Genomic DNA, 16,885 nt, shown 5'->3' with positions numbered 1-16,885 from the left:
AGTCAAGTAACATGTCATATATTTTTTATTAACATGGAAACATTTTAACTCTTGCACACTGAAGAGTTGGCATTACAGGTGAAAATGACATTTCATTAGTAATTTTAGAACACAAATATTTGGGAAAAACACTTAGAATATAAAATTCATAGAAAATTAAAAAAAGACCCATATGAGGTCTAGGTCTTTTTTCACCAAGTGTTTTAAAAAAAATAAATGCTGCTCAAATCTCCTTTACCTTAGGGGTAAGATTATAATTTGGATGAATACTCTACAATAAACCCCTCAGAAGATCAGAAGACTGCCAGTATTCTCCAAAGTGCAGAGGCATCTTCAAGTGGGCAACCTGAGGTCACCTGGTCCTCCAAAGTCTGGACATTGACCTGCATACAAAAAAAGCAAATGTTAGCATATATAGACGAGTTCCAACAGAAAGGCTTAGGTGATGCCTTACCTTGATCTGTCTAGCCCAATCTCCTCTCCAAGATTGTAAGTGTTGAGGGCACGCAGGAAGAGCTCCATCTCGATGCTAAACAAGGAAAACTTGATTTAACCAAGCTATTTGGGAGTTGCCAAACAATTATTACAGGAAAGAGAAATCTCACAAGAAATTTAATAAACGATCAAGATAAAGAATGAAAATAAGTTTGAGTATACTATTTTCCCTTGATTAAACATAGGGTGACATTAACAGCTAGGAGAAAGTTGGCTTAACAATTTTTGTATGAATTATTTTTTTTGTGAAAACAGAACAATTACAAATTGGAAACTGGTGTTTAGTACTCGCAGTGAAAACTATCTTTACATTCAACACCAGGAACTAAATCGCGTCTCTGGATGTCCTTTTTGAGTGAGCCCTTTCCCAGTAAACTGTGGGTTGAGGTCTAGGCTTTGTTCGATTAAATTAAAAAGACACACGACTCAATAATGGAAAGAAAACGGGCAACATACTTGAAATCGGAAGAGTTCGTGACGCTAATGCTAAGATAACTAGCCACATGGAGCACACAGCCAGTGTGGAAAAGGACCCCAAACTTACATTGTCGACGGTGTGTTCAACCTAGCATTAAACTAACAGATTTGTTAGCGATTTGGCTCAATCGATTGCTTAAAAATCTCCCCGTAGCGTGATAAAAATGCACTTAGGGCAGTAAATTGCTCGACAACTTACCTCGCTGGCGTGCTAACCGTCCGCCAGCATCGAAAGGCTGTCCAAAGGGGCGAAACACTGCACATGTGCTTAATTTACGCAGCTGGGCCAATAGGCGTAACCACGCCCATATTGTCCCGTCGTATTGAACGTGGAAAAGATGGTGGCTTGCTTACCGTGCTCTACCGTGATTTTTGTGGTCTTGATGCTATAAAACAGTGTCAGTACACTAATTTTACAAAATATTGAGTAATATTTTTACGTAGTATTTTACATCAACTCACCTTTATTCCAGGCCATCTTAGTCCATTAAAAGTTTAACATTTGAAACACAAATAATGCTTCATTGTCTCATCTCATTTTCTGAACCACTTTATCCTTACTATGGTCGCAGGGGGTGCTGGAGCCTATCCCAGCTGACTTCGGGCCAGAAGCAGGGGACACACTGAATTGGTGGCCAGCCGATTGTGGGGCACAAGGAGACAATTTTGAATTGAATGCTTTTATTGTCATTATACAAGTATAATGAGTTTTAAAGCTTTCACCACATAGTGCACAAATAACAGCAGACAGCCATTCTCGCTCACACTCATACATAGGGGCAATTTAGAGTGTCCAATCAGCCTACCATGCATGTCTTTGGAATGTGGGAGGAAACCGGAGCACCTGGAGGAAACCCACGCAGGCCTCGAGAAAACATGCAAACTCCACACATTTGGACCGAGCTGGATTTGAACCCAGGTCCCCCACTGTGAGGCCGACGTGCTAACCACTCAACCGCAGGGCCGCCTAGGTTATTATTGATGCTTTTTTATGTGCCGCAGCTGTCGCTGCAGTAAAGGTTTTATAGCCATAAAATAGTTATTGAGGGTGAGATTGATTCAGATGTGCCACTATTGAAGGCCTAGACGTGCTCTGTCACCTTGTCAGTTGATCTTTAATCCAAAGTTTCAGTACACTAATTTTACCAAATATTGAGTACCATTTTTATCATCCACCCCAATAGCTCACATGGTGGCTAGCAGATAGTGCTGAAACTTCAATATCTTACAAGTTTTAAGGTTAAAGACAACACAAACACTAGTATTAACAATAGATTAAAAGCAACAAGTATGGATTCCACAGTGTTCGGGTAATTTCAGTTAGTTAGGTGCCATATCGAATAGTCGTATAGAAGTCATCAATACGACACTGTACAGAGAATTCTATTTTTGATGAAGGCAGTGTTCACACTTCATCTGGTATATCGGAGCTAATAAATGATGCTTATAAGAGAGTACGGCACCAAGGTGCTGACTTCCTGCAGTATTGAAATTGGGGCTTTATTTCACCTGAGTGCTTGCAAATAAATGGGTAAAAGTTCCCAGATAAGCAGAACTAACCACTCTGGTTGTGTAACCTAAAATGTGATAGTATAGGTTATTAAACTTCTAATGAATCTTTTTTATTTTTTTATCTTTCCCAGGATAAATAGTGTATATTTTTTTACCAGATGGATTAAGGTAAAATTAATCTGTTGGCATTATAACATTTATTTCTCCATTAAATCAGTCAGATTTTAATCATTGTAAGTATTTTGATACATACTTTGGTGGTGTGGCATGATATTGTTCTAAGATACTGCTCCAAGTGCTATAGAAATTGGATGAAAGGAGCAAAAGCTGTCAAAAAAGATGTATCCACTGGGCGGAGGGTTTGGTATTTTTATTTAATAATTTTCCTCACCCAGCCACTAACAAGCTTGTAAAATGTACTTTACAAAGCACTGTTGGACTCGCGCCTGCACAACAACCACCCACGCAAGGACGGTGACAAGGGGAAGGGGGGATTCTTTCCCCCCAGTTAAATATATCTGACGTGTTTATGCAGTTTGCTGTCAGTTTAGTAATACTCGTCTGTGTTGCGTTGCCATCGGAGCTCGAGTCGACCACATCGCCACTTGCAAGCAGAGCAAAATCACAGGTTTCTTTTTCAACCAAACCAAGTGTGAACACCACCTCGTAGATTAACACGCCGAAACCAATCAGCGTGTGATATTTCGCCGCCAGAAAACGAGCGCTTAACACCCCGCCATTCATATTTTGAAATACCAAGAGACGTAAAGTACGTTAAGATGAGTGGGAAGCGATGGAAAACTGCTGGAACATATCTTCAAGTGCAAGATCTCAGTACACCAACATTTAGCTGTGTATCGAGGGCATGGAATAAATCTCCAAAACAGGATTGCTGTAAGTGGACTAACCTTGACGCTGAAAACAAACAAAGATCAGGCACTTTTTTTTATGACCATACAACAGTCGACGGAAATATTTACATTATTTCATGACTGGGAGAGGGTGGAGGTGGGGGTGTCTTGCTACAGCTTCCAATGTGTTCAGAAGTCAAGTGCTTGGGATGAGCGCGTCCTTGTTCTCGTTCTCCATGACCACAACGTCACGGGAAAACCTCCTGACCACCCCAGGTGAACGCAGCTCCACGTCTTGCGAGTGGGAGGGGCGCAAAGGGTAACCGTAGCGATAAGGCTCGTTTGAATGACTCCGGTAATCAGGGTCCTCTTCGCTCTCCTCTCTTTCCTCCTCGTCATCTTGGCCTTCTTGCTCGTTGTTGTAGGCCTGGTTGTAGAGTTGATTGTAGGCTTGGTTGTAGGACTGGTAGCCGTCGTGAGGCAACGTTTGGACTGTGACAGGATGGGGGGAACATTGGGGGTCAGTTGGAGCACGCACAGGACGTTTCGGCTTGAGAAAATCCCTTCTGGAAAGCCCTCATTTAGAAAGAGTGTCTCTAGTTGAAGGCCTTTATGAGCAGTAGCTTATATGTATTATTATTTTTTTTCTTTTGGCTCCGGAGTACTTTAGGGGGTCAGAAATATGCCCATGCCCCGACACCCGGGTCAGGTCAACAAGAGAAGCTTTCAAGCAAGGTGAGGAGCATGCAGAGGTTGAATTGGAATCCCCTGTTAAATTAGACACATTTGAAAACATCCGGTCCGAAATTCAGAGCTTCAGTCCTTCTTTTGAGCAGACGAATAGTGAATAAAACAGCCATCGAGCAAGATGAATTCATCACTTAGCTGTTGAATTTGAAAGACGAGATTAGAGCTGAAGACATTTGCTATGGTGCCCGAGAATTGTGCGAATATAATAACAGCATTATGGTCTGATTTTTGGTCAAATGTAATCAAGGGCTTGCTTCAGAGATTGTCAAAATAGGAAAGCACAGTCAGTTGAATGTGGCTTTCTCTTTCCCTCTCTCTTTTTTGTTTTGAGAAAATCAAGATGTGCATGTCTAATGTTTGCGATTCCTCATGGCAAAGGAGGACAAATGTCTTGTCTTTTAATGTACAGGATGCAGAGGAAGAAGAGTGGGACAGCTGGAGAGGCTCCTCAGTAATCATTCCCATAGTCCTGTTGAACTTGAGTCGTGGATGAGCAAGAAGAGAAAAGGGAAGGAGGAAAAGAGATGTTAACTCACATCACCAAGAAATCCAAGACACCCAAAACTGTTGTTTTGTTACATAGTTGTGACAAGGTAAACAAAAAAACATTTGAACTGGAAGGAAACAATGCAGGAATACTACTACATTTTATAGACTCAAAAACCGCAACTAAAATCTGCACCTCTTCCTCACTATCAATATTCAAATCCGCCTTTTGTATGTCTTGGGATTTGTTTACCAAACCCAACACTCGAATCTATAAACTCGTCAAGGCAGCAGAAAAAAAAAGATTAGTGTTCCTCGTCTCAAAGGTTTATGAGAACAATAACATAATAACAAAGAGAGAACCTGCTGCCATTCTCTATATTGTCACAATGAACTACTTTTGGAAGAAACAGCATCTAGTACAATTTACTCTTCAAATGCATGAATTATTGAAAAGAGAAATTTCCGGCTAGAGTAATGTTGACTATATATTGATTCAAAATTAATTTGGCTCACAGGTCCACAACAACAGAAGGACATTTTGTGGTGGGATTATTGTTTTGGATACCATTACTGTGACGACTACTTAATGGTGAGTCTTTTTATATTGGAGGCAATTGTAAACTGGTGTAAACTATGATGAAACGGATTAAGTTGAATTAAATGATAGAGCAGCTGCATGTACATGCCATTTTGCTTACCTCCAACATTGTAACCCAAACAAGAATTTGGGTCGCAGTAACCTGGTGGTCCAGCCGATCCAGCAGAACCCGGATTCCCAGGCCTCCCTGGGGCACCCGGGTTTCCAGGCCGACCGTGGGGCCCCTGACTTCCCGTACGCCCCTCGCCGGGTGAGCCTGAGGTCAGAACAGGAGAATGCACATCGTTTTTATGGTACGTACATCCATTCAACACGCTTATCCTCGGTGCGATTGCGGGGTGCTGAAGCCTATTCTATACTTTGGAAAAAGGTGGACTACACTCCCAAATTGGTTGCTAGCCTTTTTTCTCTCTCCATCATTTATTCAAAAACACCGTTTATAAGAAGTGTTAAAGCACTCCTCCTTATCACAGTGACCATAAAATGTTTTGATGGATTGGTGAGGTGACTCAATCCATCAATTGTAATCATTAATATGTACATATATATATGCCATAAATAAATTCAACAGTAGTGTTCCATTTATTGAATACACTTGGTGATTTGCTTTTCTTCTGCCCAACAAAACCACTCACTACATTATTTAGTACACTTGGAAAAAAACATGCCATCCTAAATGTTGGTGGTTTTGTAAAAATGACTTCAAAGATGCGCAGAAATCATTTCTGATTTCATCTCTTCTGCTAAAGAAACCTGCATTTGTCATTTTACAAAAGCAAGCCCTTCAAAACTAAGCTGGAGACCAGAGTGGTGCACACATACCGCATTATCAATTCACTATGATTTTGAAATCAGCAGCTAATTAAATATATCTTATTTTTGACTTGAAGTCGGCTCACTCAAGGCATTTCATGATCTATCACAAGAATGTTTTCCACAAGGCTATGACCAGGCAGAGGCAGACAAATCCCAATGCTTACAAGGAAATCAAGCTCTTCTTCTTTATGTAAGTGCAACCCACTCCCTCAAGCTGACTGTGGATCTACTACAAAGCACAACCAGTCTTGGCTATTTATCAGTTAGTAAAACATGGCTTTGTTGTAAGAAAAGAAGTTCAGGATTTGATTTGCCTGAATAGGAATTGAGCTTTGATCAAAGAGTACTGGTTGGAAGTGAGAATGCAGACCCAGATCTGCCAAGACCTTAGCATTTGTCATCTGTGAACTGTGTAAACATTGATGATCTGGGGTTAACCGCCAAAAGAAAGTCCGATTTTATCCAAACACTATACATAGGAACACAATATAATCATACATGGCGGTGATCTGCCTCCTACTGGCTGACTGAAGGTAAGTGAGGAGACAGTGAGAGGTAAGTGATCCGCTCGGGTGATGATGCGATGTATCCATCACGGCAGAATGCCAACGAGTCTGAAATGATCACTTATTTGGGCCTTTTGCCGGGAAAGCGCACCTAATGGAGAAGCACTACCAATTTCGTCATACGCAGCTGGGTATGATGACAATTAGGCTTTTGTCAGGTCAATGATGATGACAAAGCCTATGTCCGATTATTATTATTATTACATTATTCCATATTTTACTACAGTGGTATTGGTACGTGAGGAAAAGCGGTACAGAAATTTAATAGAGGAATGCACTTATCAAATTTGAATTGAAAATTGCCATCATAAAAATCCATCTAGGCAGTATGTTGCACACAATAATATAAAATTGGTCTCACCTGGAGGTCCAGGGGGTCCCCTTGGCCCTTGATTCCCAACACCAGGACTCCCCCTCTCACCTTTCTCACCTGCTAGACCTGAAGATAGTGTGTGACATACCATAATTTTCATTTCCCTTAAATGATTACCTAGATAAATCAGTGCTTGCCAACCTAGATATATTCCATAAGAAAAATAGATAAACATTTTACTCAGATGTGTCATACAAAGCACATAAATAGATTCGAAGGCATTTACTATATTTGTTTAGCCTTGCGTCGCCAGTAGACGGATGAAAAAAATATGGAAGTTATTTGTTGAAATAAAATACTGGAGTTAATAAATAGCCCAATTATAGTGAAATTGTATACTAATATACACGAGTAAGTGTATACTAGTTTCCCACCTTGAATCACTATTTGTGAATCACTGCACCTCTTGGATAGATTCTTAATGAACATGTCAGAATAACTATACAAATATTAATGCATTATGTGAAAGAATGACAATTTATTACAAAGCAATCAGAGAGGTCATGTTTTTTGTTGTTTGTTTTTAACTTGACAGGTACTGTCATTTCTTACTGTCTGCCTCTTAACATGTCAATTCTTCTATAAGAGGGTATTGTACGCATGTCACTCAAAGATCTTTATGGCTCACCTCTATCTCCAGGCCGCCCACCCTGCCCGTTAGCACCGGGGAAACCGGGCCTGCCAGTTGATCCTTGTTCTCCCTGTGGTCCTGGGGGTCCTCTCCTCCCAGGCTCGCCAGGGGGTCCAGGCACTGTGCGCATTGAAGTAGCTGACTGGGCTGGGATCTGATTTAGTATGGAGTTGTAGCGCGACAAGTGGCCTGTAAGGAGGAAGAGTTGACGATGATGATGTAAGAGGGCAATTTATTGGTTAAATTTTAGTACATCATTTTCATTTTGCACTTTTTTTTCTCAGCATGCAAACCTCTATTTTCTTATAATAAAATGTTGGGTCTTCATCCTTTCTTAGCAAAAAAACCAAAGCATTTTTGTGGAAAAAAACCTTTGTTAACAATGATGTTAAATTTAGTTTGAAACATCCCTTCTCATTTCTCGTTTTTAAGAGTAAACCTAAATAATACCATATAGTGGTACATGAATGTACAGTACCTTTCTTTATAATAACTTTAAATGTTCTGCAAGATTGTGGAAATATTGCATTTAATCTTAATTTATTGTGAAAGTATACACAATAAGTGTGCACGTTTTTTCCCCGCAGATTTACTCACTCTGAATGAGCTGCTCACACACTTGTCTTGCTATAGCACGCACGGCAGCTTGAGACTGTACGTCACCCTGAAGAAAATACAGTTAGACAAAGACTGATGCATTTACAGCCCATTGACGAATATATTTCACCTCATAGTATACTTTTCTTCACACCATTAGTTGTGATGTAGACCCGTTGGTGAGGGTTTTTCTCAATGAAATTCATTGGTTCAACTCATTGGAGCACACTAGTTCTTTCTGATGTACAAATTGTACATCATCCAGCTAAATTATTTCCTGTTAGGTTTGACACTTGTTAGAATCCTAGACTGAATCCGTTTTCCACCATCTAGTTCAAGTTTTTGAATTATAGTATCCAATTAAAAAAATATATTATTAACATATTGGGCTTGTATTATACAATTTTGTAAATATTGACATATAATGAAATAGAAAAGAAACTAGCATGAATGCAATTCTTTAACATATAATTACGTTTTTAGAAATCGTATGGATAGTTGCGAGAGGAAAACACACGTGACCGGACGTTTGGTCGACCGGACGTTTGGTAGAACAGACGTTTGGTCGCCGGGTTCGCTCGCTGTCAAATTATGACAGAGAGTTTACTGTTGATATTTTGATATTAGATATTTAGATATTAAACTCACTCTCTCTCATGATTATAATTTTGAGAGCTGGTTTCAACAGTAACAGCCCGGCGACCAAACGTCCGTTCTACCAAACGTCCGTTCGACCAAACGTCCGGTCGACCAAACGTCCGGTCGACCAAACGTCCGGTCGACCAAACGTCCGGTCGACCAAACGTCCGGTCGACCAAACGTCCGGTCGACCAAACGTCCGGTCGACCAAACGTCCGGTCGACCAAACGTCCGGTCGACCAAACGTCCGGTCGACCAAACGTCCGGTCGACCAAACGTCCGGTCGACCAAACGTCCGGTCGACCAAACGTCCGGTCGACCAAACGTCCGGTCGACCAAACGTCCGGTCGACCAAACGTCCGGTCGACCAAACGTCCGGTCGACCAAACGTCCGGTCGACCAAACGTCCGGTCGACCAAACGTCCGGTCGACCAAACGTCCGGTCGACCAAACGTCCGGTCGACCAAACGTCCGGTCGACCAAACGTCCGGTCGACCAAACGTCCGGTCGACCAAACGTCCGGTCGACCAAACGTCCGGTCGACCAAACGTCCGGTCGACCAAACGTCCGGTTGACCAAACGTCTTTCGACGAAGCGTCCGAGTACCGAAAACACAATAAGGAGGAAAGTGTAATCATTGTATGAGGAATATAATTATACAGTACCCACAACTTAGTATTGTGATAGAAAAAGAGCAGCAGTATCACCTACAAACTGCTACCTATGGTAACGCCAAGTAGAAGATAAAGATGGGGCAATTAATGGGTTAAAGTCCAAATCCTGACAGTCCATTTGGAGCACAGTGCAGGAGGAACTTTCTGCTCTCTTGACGCATCCACAACACTTCTGCAGGGCATTTAAAATCCCTCCAGCGAATTTGTGGAATCCTGTCTGCTACATTTATTACAAACCCACAACAGATGCGGGTGGTAGTGGCGAGCTAAATATTTCATGTGACTCCTTGCAGTAAATGTTTTAAGTTCTCTGCGTTAAATGATCATACACCACCCTATTGCTGTGAAAAGTGAGTGTTATCATCGGCACGATGCCCACCAGGCACAAAATTGATGGGGAAAAGAACAATCCTGGAGAGACCTTCTCTCTTCCAATAAATGAGGCGCAGCGGGGCGCAAACGACCGTAAAAGTAGGGAAAATTGGACGGATGACGGTTTTATTCAGGGCGGGAGAGCCGTGCGCCTCGTTCTCGAATCATTGCGTTGTCAAAAACGTGCAATTCTTCTGTGCTGCAAATCTGTGGCATGAACGCTGACTTGTTTTGTTCTTTTCTCTAAAGAAGGCCCCGGCACAATTTAATGAGAGGAGCAAGGGATTGATTCCTTCAAATCAAGACCGCCGTTGGTGAGTCTGAGCAAGTAATAGTTCCATTTCACAACACTGGATTAATTCTAACCACCATTGATTGGCTAGGAAATAGAGAGACTTACTCTTTCCCCTTTGTCTCCTTTGATACCAGCAGGACCCTACAAAATAAAAGCACATGAGCAGGAAAAAAAATGAGATTTGGGTGTAAAAGCACATCTCATTATATCAAAAGTAGCGTGTCCTTTTTCTTTTTGCACTCTACAGTGAGTGACTACCACAAACAGTGCTTTGAAGTTTTGCCGCAATTATATTTTGATAAAGTATATCCATGGGGTTTTCTGAGCGCACATAAAAGTGCACCAAAAAATTGCCCTGGCTTAGAGGGCTATTGGCTACACTGCAACGCACACAGATTTCATATCGAGCCACGCCATATACAAGTAAAAGCTGCCAAGAGCACACAAAATGGATATCAGAGTGCAGCACATTGTAATCCCCAGGCAAATAAAAGATAAACATTACCTTCCTGATAGTTGATAACCAACTAAAACTCTTTTTATCTCCTGAGTGATGTGCTCTATTTGACACTGCTATTGTAGAGGACGCGAGGCAAATTGCTTTATTAAAGCGTGGTACAACTTTTTAAGAGGACGTCCTCCGAGTGCTTACAAGATGCGTGTATGAACAAATATCGTAATTCCTTCCTGGCTGCTCTAGATTGAGTGCTCAACCGCAAATGGCTACATCCAATTTACCAGGGGAATGTGATGGTCCTATTGATGAACGCCACACTGTTGGGCCAGACCATTTTTTTCTTCCAATTTGTCTCCTTAAGGCAGGGGTGTCAAACTCAGGTTGGTTCGCGGGCCGCATTTCATGTGGGCCGGACCCTTTTTTGATCTAATATCTAGATTGTTTTATTTTTTTTAAATTGGATTAAAAGAACTGGATCAAAAGCCCTAAATAGTCAGTTTTTATAGATCTAAATCAATGTTTATTTGAGCTTTTTTTTCTTAGTATTGGAAAATGTCATGTTTTTTATTTCAAATGGAAACAAAATATTTTTTTTAAGTGGAAAACGGAAAATATTTGTATATTTATTTTTAGATTTTACAAAATGCTTTTTGAACTAAAAACACAATAGAAAAAAATTGGATTGAAAATATTGCAATGATTCATTTTAATAAGGGGAAAATCAGGAAATGTAATGTACATCTATAACCATTTGAATTTGATCCTAAAACAGAAAGTCGGCACTCATGATTTACTTTCTCGGGCCGCACAAAATGATGCGGCGGGCCAGATTTGGCCCCCGGGCCGTCACTTTGACACCTGTGCCTTAAGGGTACATTAAATATGCACCTACATGAACAACACAGTCAAAAGTGGACACGTTAGCCATCAGAAGACCTTACAATAACAAACGTGGAATAGAGGACCTGGAGTTTATTTGCTGTGGTTTCTAGGCTAAATAAACTTGAGACTTGCATAGTCACTTCAGCTAGCTTTTTGTCTATGTGAATAAAATAACATTTTTATCATTAGAAAATCCTGTAATCTCAGAATTTTAGGGCAACAGGAGTTACGGTAACTCAAATCATAATTGCACATGCAACATTATCATTTATGCCTTCACGTTACATTTGAAAGCATCATCATAGAAAAAAAATCTTTAACGGAGTCAAGTGAAATTTGGGAAGTATAGTTTGAAAACTGAGGCCACATTATGGATAAATCCCCCACGTATTCAAATTGCTTGGATGTCTAAAGAAGCCAAAATCATTTGTAATTTCTCAAGGATTCATGGTCAGATAAATTGTAAACACCGCAGTGGTATTTCCCATTCAATTTAAAAAAAGATAGAACATAAATCAACTTACTGCAGGTCCTTGCTCCCCTTGAGGACCTCCTGATCCAATCGGTCCTGGAGCTCCAGGTGCACCCGGGGCCCCCTGAGCAACCCAAAGGGAAAGCGTTGCTCAATAATTCAAAGTATCTGATAAAAAATTACTAGGAGAGAACTTACAAGAGGGCCCGGTGGCCCTTGTCGACCTTGAGGTCCATTATTACCTGGCAGGCCCTGAAAATAATGGGCAAATAATACACAATTTATACTGTGTGACCTGGCTCTTTTTTTCTCCACTTCTAAGTTGTTTCGGTTTTCGGAGATGTACTCAAGATTTGGGTTATCTGTGCAAATCCACCTTCATTTTTTTGCACTTTTGGCACAAAGCTGCAAAAGTCCAGTGTTTTTCATCCTTGGAAACCTGTTTAAACTGCAATTATCATCCAACTTGGAAAAATGTATTAGGATTGCTTTCCGTTAGGCTCCCGCTGCCCTTTCAACAAGTTTTCTTGGCGTTCACGATTCTCCTTTCATATATGAAGTGAAGCCAACACAAAGCAACAAAACTGCTCAAAATATTGAACACAGCTGAAGATACAAGACCCCAGATACTCCAATGAAGTAGCCTCTAAGTTCTACTTACATTTTTTTTAGCTTACCTACACTGTTAAATCCTATTTAGTGAGGCAAAGATTGCTAAGAACATTCCCTCCGGTGTTTCATTTTAGGGTATCAAGGGGATCGTCATCTGTCCAAATGAAAACACTCGCTCCAGTGGCACGATAAACGTACATTTTTCACACACGAACAAATCACTGAAGCGTGAGAAGCACCCAAGAGTCAAGCTTTCTAGCAATCACCTGACCAAGCCACTAGAGAAGGGCGATCCACATCTCCCGAATGCACAAAAATGTGATTGTCTTCATATTTAACAAGAATAATCCAGTTACTGTAGTGATAAAAAAGGCTGCAAAAATCTTTAGTGAAATGAAAAAGTGTGACTAGCCAAGCTTGGGATTTTAAAGCCATGGGCCTAACAACCCAGCCTCCTCAGTGTAGCCAGTGATTAAATGTGTAGTGCAATAAAGACTGGAGATAGTAATCTGAAATGGTAAGACCTAATAATAACCGTTTTCCGCCAAATGTTCTAATCACTCACATTATTTAAAGTGAGTGCATGTTGTAAAATTCATAAACTTGAAGTCAATTAAAAAAAGATGTCTTACTCTGACTCCAGGGGGACCATCTCTACCGGGGGATCCCTGGCTTCCAGGAACACCCTAAACACAATAAAAACCAAAAGGGTTTAAATCATCTTGATAAAGCCTACTGTAAAAAACGATTTCTCAATTTTTATTGTGCCATTTTTATTATTGAATTGCATGACACCAATTTAAATAATAAATCTCAGTATCTCAGAAATTCCACGTACGATGATTTTTCTTAAGATTTTCCCTTCAATGTAACACATTCGTACTCCCTATTAAAATCATGAACATGAAGGTGAAAAAAGTGAATCCGTGGGCGGCTTATACGCGAGAAATCGTAAAATTCAACAATTTTAAGGGTGCGGCTTATACGCAGGGTGGCTTATTTGCGAGTAAATATGGTATTTAAAACAAAAAATATGCATTCCATTTAAAATAATATATTTTTTTTAATGAGATTAATCACAAGTTAACCAAGAAAACATCAAATTAATTATGATTTTAAAAATGGCACTAAACAGCACTAATATATATTTAAAAAGCACAATTTATGTGGGACTGGTCTAACAGTGGCCAGTAACTAATATTGAATTTGTCCAGGCTGCAAAGTGAAATATAACAGCAAATTAAAGAAAGACTGGAAGTGCAAAACTTTCCTGCTCATGAAAGGCTTTCAAGGTAAATTGCCAATTTCATTCAGTAACCTTTTTTTCCCTGTTTCACAAGATTGAAAGAAGCCCATTCATTGAACACAGTTATGAAAGAATAATGTGTATAATTATGTTTAATTATGAATGAAAATGAATTTCGTTTTATTATTAGTAACCAAGTCAGGTCGTTTAATTGTGGGTTATTATGACAACAATTTTTTATAATGGCGGTGCACACGCTGCAGACACTAACGATAAAACATCATCTGCTCATCTGTATTCCTATTTCATGCACGCACATACATGGAGAAGGAGAATTTCTAAACAGTCACAGTTGTGTTTCAGTTCATTTGATCATAAGCAACATGTCTGACAGATTTGTTACACTTCTACAAGGTTTGATATTTCAAATAGTTGCACAGCATCTCTTACCATTGGACCAGCTGGGCCGAGGTCACCCGTTTCTCCTTTCTCCCCAGTAGTCCCCTGCAAACAGTGTTCAACATGTCAGCTGTTTGAACGATAGCAGTCATGGCGGCAGATGTCAAGGGGGCAAAAAACAACAACATCAGTTTTCTTCATTAAGTTCTCCTGCAACTTGAGTGTGCTTTGGACTGCAGCCTCAATATGTCTGCCAGGACCTTTTTTGACAGTTTATGCTGGCATGGGTTTGATAGCCCACACACAGACACACACACACACACACACGCACACACACACACACACAATGTGATCTTTCTGCCCACTTGTGAGAACAGATTTTTCGGATCTATGCATGGACGATTAGTACAATAATTTAAAACCTAATTTTGAACATGTCAACAAGCACATCTTACCGGAGGACCTTGAATAGATAGGCCACCAGGTCCCTGAAGACCTGGCGGTCCCGGTGGTCCGGCAGGCCCAGCCTCTCCAACAGGCCCTTGAGGTCCCTTTGAACAAATCGTAAAAGAACAATCTATATCAGGAGTGTTAAACACATTTTTGACACAGGCCAAATTGTAGCAATGGTTTATTTTGGAAGGCCGTCATGGTAGAAAATCCATGTTAATATTTATTAATGGGTGTCATTCACATAATAGGGACATTCGATTATTTGCCTCTACCTAGTCAAAAAAAGATTTGGACGTTGTGCGCCGTCAATGGCAAGTAAACTATGGCTGACATGATTAAATGACAAAGGAGCGAATGAATTGTCCTTTATTTTGTGAGTCAACATACCGTTTAGAGACATTGCTTACCTCCAATTGTCTAAATCCTTTCTTGAACCTCTGAATAACAATTTTTATTTTTTCTCTGTTTATATTTATTCGCTTTTTTAAAAACATTAGATGGAGAGGGAATTGTAGTTTGTTTTTTTTTAATTAAAAAAAAGGAAAAACATTCTCAGTTATAAAAATGTGAGAAATGGATACCTATTCTGTGTTCCTTTTTTGAAGTACAAAATTGTGTCAATTTTACTTCAGCCAAAAACATAATGTCAATGCATGGTTTTTAATTTTAGGGGCCAAACAAAATGAGGCAGCAGGTTGTATCTGGCCCCAGAGCCACCAGTTTGAAACCACTGAGCTTAACATTATTATTATATAACGTCATTAGATCATTAGATTTTTCTTTTATTCAATTTGGTTACCTTAGAAATTGAGTCTTCATCAAATACTTAGTCTACATATAAAGATGAAAATTAGGTAGACTATATTGAAATGTTAATAATTCTATTTTATCCCATTCTAAAGCATTTATGCCAGAAATAAATGGGAACTTGCTCTTGGAGTCAACACAAGCTCTTCAAAAAGCGTGGCAGAGAATTCGGTAGAAAGAATGCAATTGTGATCTTGCAGGCAAGTATGTGCTCGGCATACAAATGTGTCAGCAGAGTCCTGAAATGCATCTCAAATAGGGTTTATATACGAGAATAAAAATGTCCCTTTTTTATGCCCGTAATTCATCTTTGGGAATTTTTCAAAATACACTTGGGTGGACCATCTCATATTCTTAGCTTGAGACTCTTCCCAATAATGAAAGTATTTTCTCATTGACTTACTGAAAGGCCACCCTGCATGATCGAGTGGTAGGAAGAACCCTATCTAAAACACGTTTCCCATATGTCGGATTAAATGACCATGAAAAGGATGGGGGCACGGAACTGCGGACCTCTTTTCACAGCTGAACTGTTTGTTCATTACGCGGTACCAGAGGATGAATATAAAAAGATACACCACATTTAAAAATCCTCCATATACATAATCAGGACTCTAATGCATTAAATTAGTATGCAAGGCCTTAAATCTATTGAAATGAAGTCTACCCTGTTTTGTCCACTGTTTAGACAAAACTGACATTGTTTTGCCTTTTCCAAGTGATTTGCCTCAAGAATTAATAAGTTGGTGTCTCAAAAGACTGTTTATAAGCCTTCCCCATTTCCAGTATTTTTTTTGCAGCACTTCAATTGACAAATAGATGGGCGCTGTTCTGTCCTAGGAGATCAGGCGTGGACTAAACATATGTAAAATGTATAGTCAGCAATTATTTGTCAACACTTCTGAGAGATGAAGTGGGCGGTTTTATTGATGCTCCCTTAAGGCCCGTTTACGCAATGACGCTCCGACATCAGATCGCAACAATTGTGTTGTGGAATGGCTTTGGTGGGGACGATGAAACCAGAAAGTAAAAACGCATGCTTTTAATTCAGGGCTCTGCAATGAAACGACTGCGTTACGGGGTTTGCTCCGTCGCTGTGTGAATGAAAAACGCAGCAGAATCTTTTGCTTCAATGTATTCACCACATGTCGCAGAAGATTTTGAGCAGGCAGTCGCCACTTATGGTGGCTGCTTTCTTCGCTGCATCTGCAAACATTTGGGCACGTTGTTTTTCTATTTTATCAAAGAAACTATACGTCGTCGCCAGTGAAGAACCATTAAATGTATGCGGAATAATCAAGAGTTTAAGGCAGAAACACACTATAGTAGTTTTGATCGCGAGACTTTTTGCAGACAAATTATTGCTGCTCGGTTGCCGGCACTCGAATTTTCCAGAGTTTCTTCCTTTCCTTCGTGATTGCA

The 16,885-nt window shown here is 40.1% G+C and overlaps 1 protein-coding gene across 3 annotated transcripts in view; it reads right to left on the bottom strand.

Annotated features, from left to right (window-relative positions):
• Positions 1-7: 7 nt before the first annotated feature.
• The window catches only part of col14a1a (collagen, type XIV, alpha 1a), a 79,846-nt gene continuing 62,968 nt past the window's right edge, over positions 8-16,885 (bottom strand). For 2 of the 3 annotated variants that reach the window (XM_077597665.1, XM_077597664.1), the window contains exons 38-48: positions 14,659-14,754; positions 14,255-14,308; positions 13,191-13,244; positions 12,145-12,198; positions 11,999-12,070; positions 10,241-10,276; positions 8,156-8,222; positions 7,556-7,747; positions 6,916-6,993; positions 5,273-5,428; positions 3,762-4,562 (exon numbers count right to left, since the gene is read on the bottom strand). In XM_077597665.1, the coding sequence (XP_077453791.1) occupies positions 4,534-4,562; positions 5,273-5,428; positions 6,916-6,993; positions 7,556-7,747; positions 8,156-8,222; positions 10,241-10,276; positions 11,999-12,070; positions 12,145-12,198; positions 13,191-13,244; positions 14,255-14,308; positions 14,659-14,754 (888 nt within the window). In that variant the 3' untranslated portion in view covers positions 3,762-4,533. Of the gene's footprint in view, positions 384-454; positions 530-1,171; positions 4,563-5,272; positions 5,429-6,915; positions 6,994-7,555; positions 7,748-8,155; positions 8,223-10,240; positions 10,277-11,998; positions 12,071-12,144; positions 12,199-13,190; positions 13,245-14,254; positions 14,309-14,658; positions 14,755-16,885 lie in introns of those variants that run through there. The other variant, XM_077597666.1, reaches the window with a different exon arrangement.

The sequence above is a fragment of the Stigmatopora argus genome, chromosome 4, assembly GCF_051989625.1.
Source record: "Stigmatopora argus isolate UIUO_Sarg chromosome 4, RoL_Sarg_1.0, whole genome shotgun sequence".
Taxonomy (NCBI): domain Eukaryota; kingdom Metazoa; phylum Chordata; class Actinopteri; order Syngnathiformes; family Syngnathidae; genus Stigmatopora; species Stigmatopora argus.
This window is presented reverse-complemented; position numbering and strand designations above follow the sequence as displayed.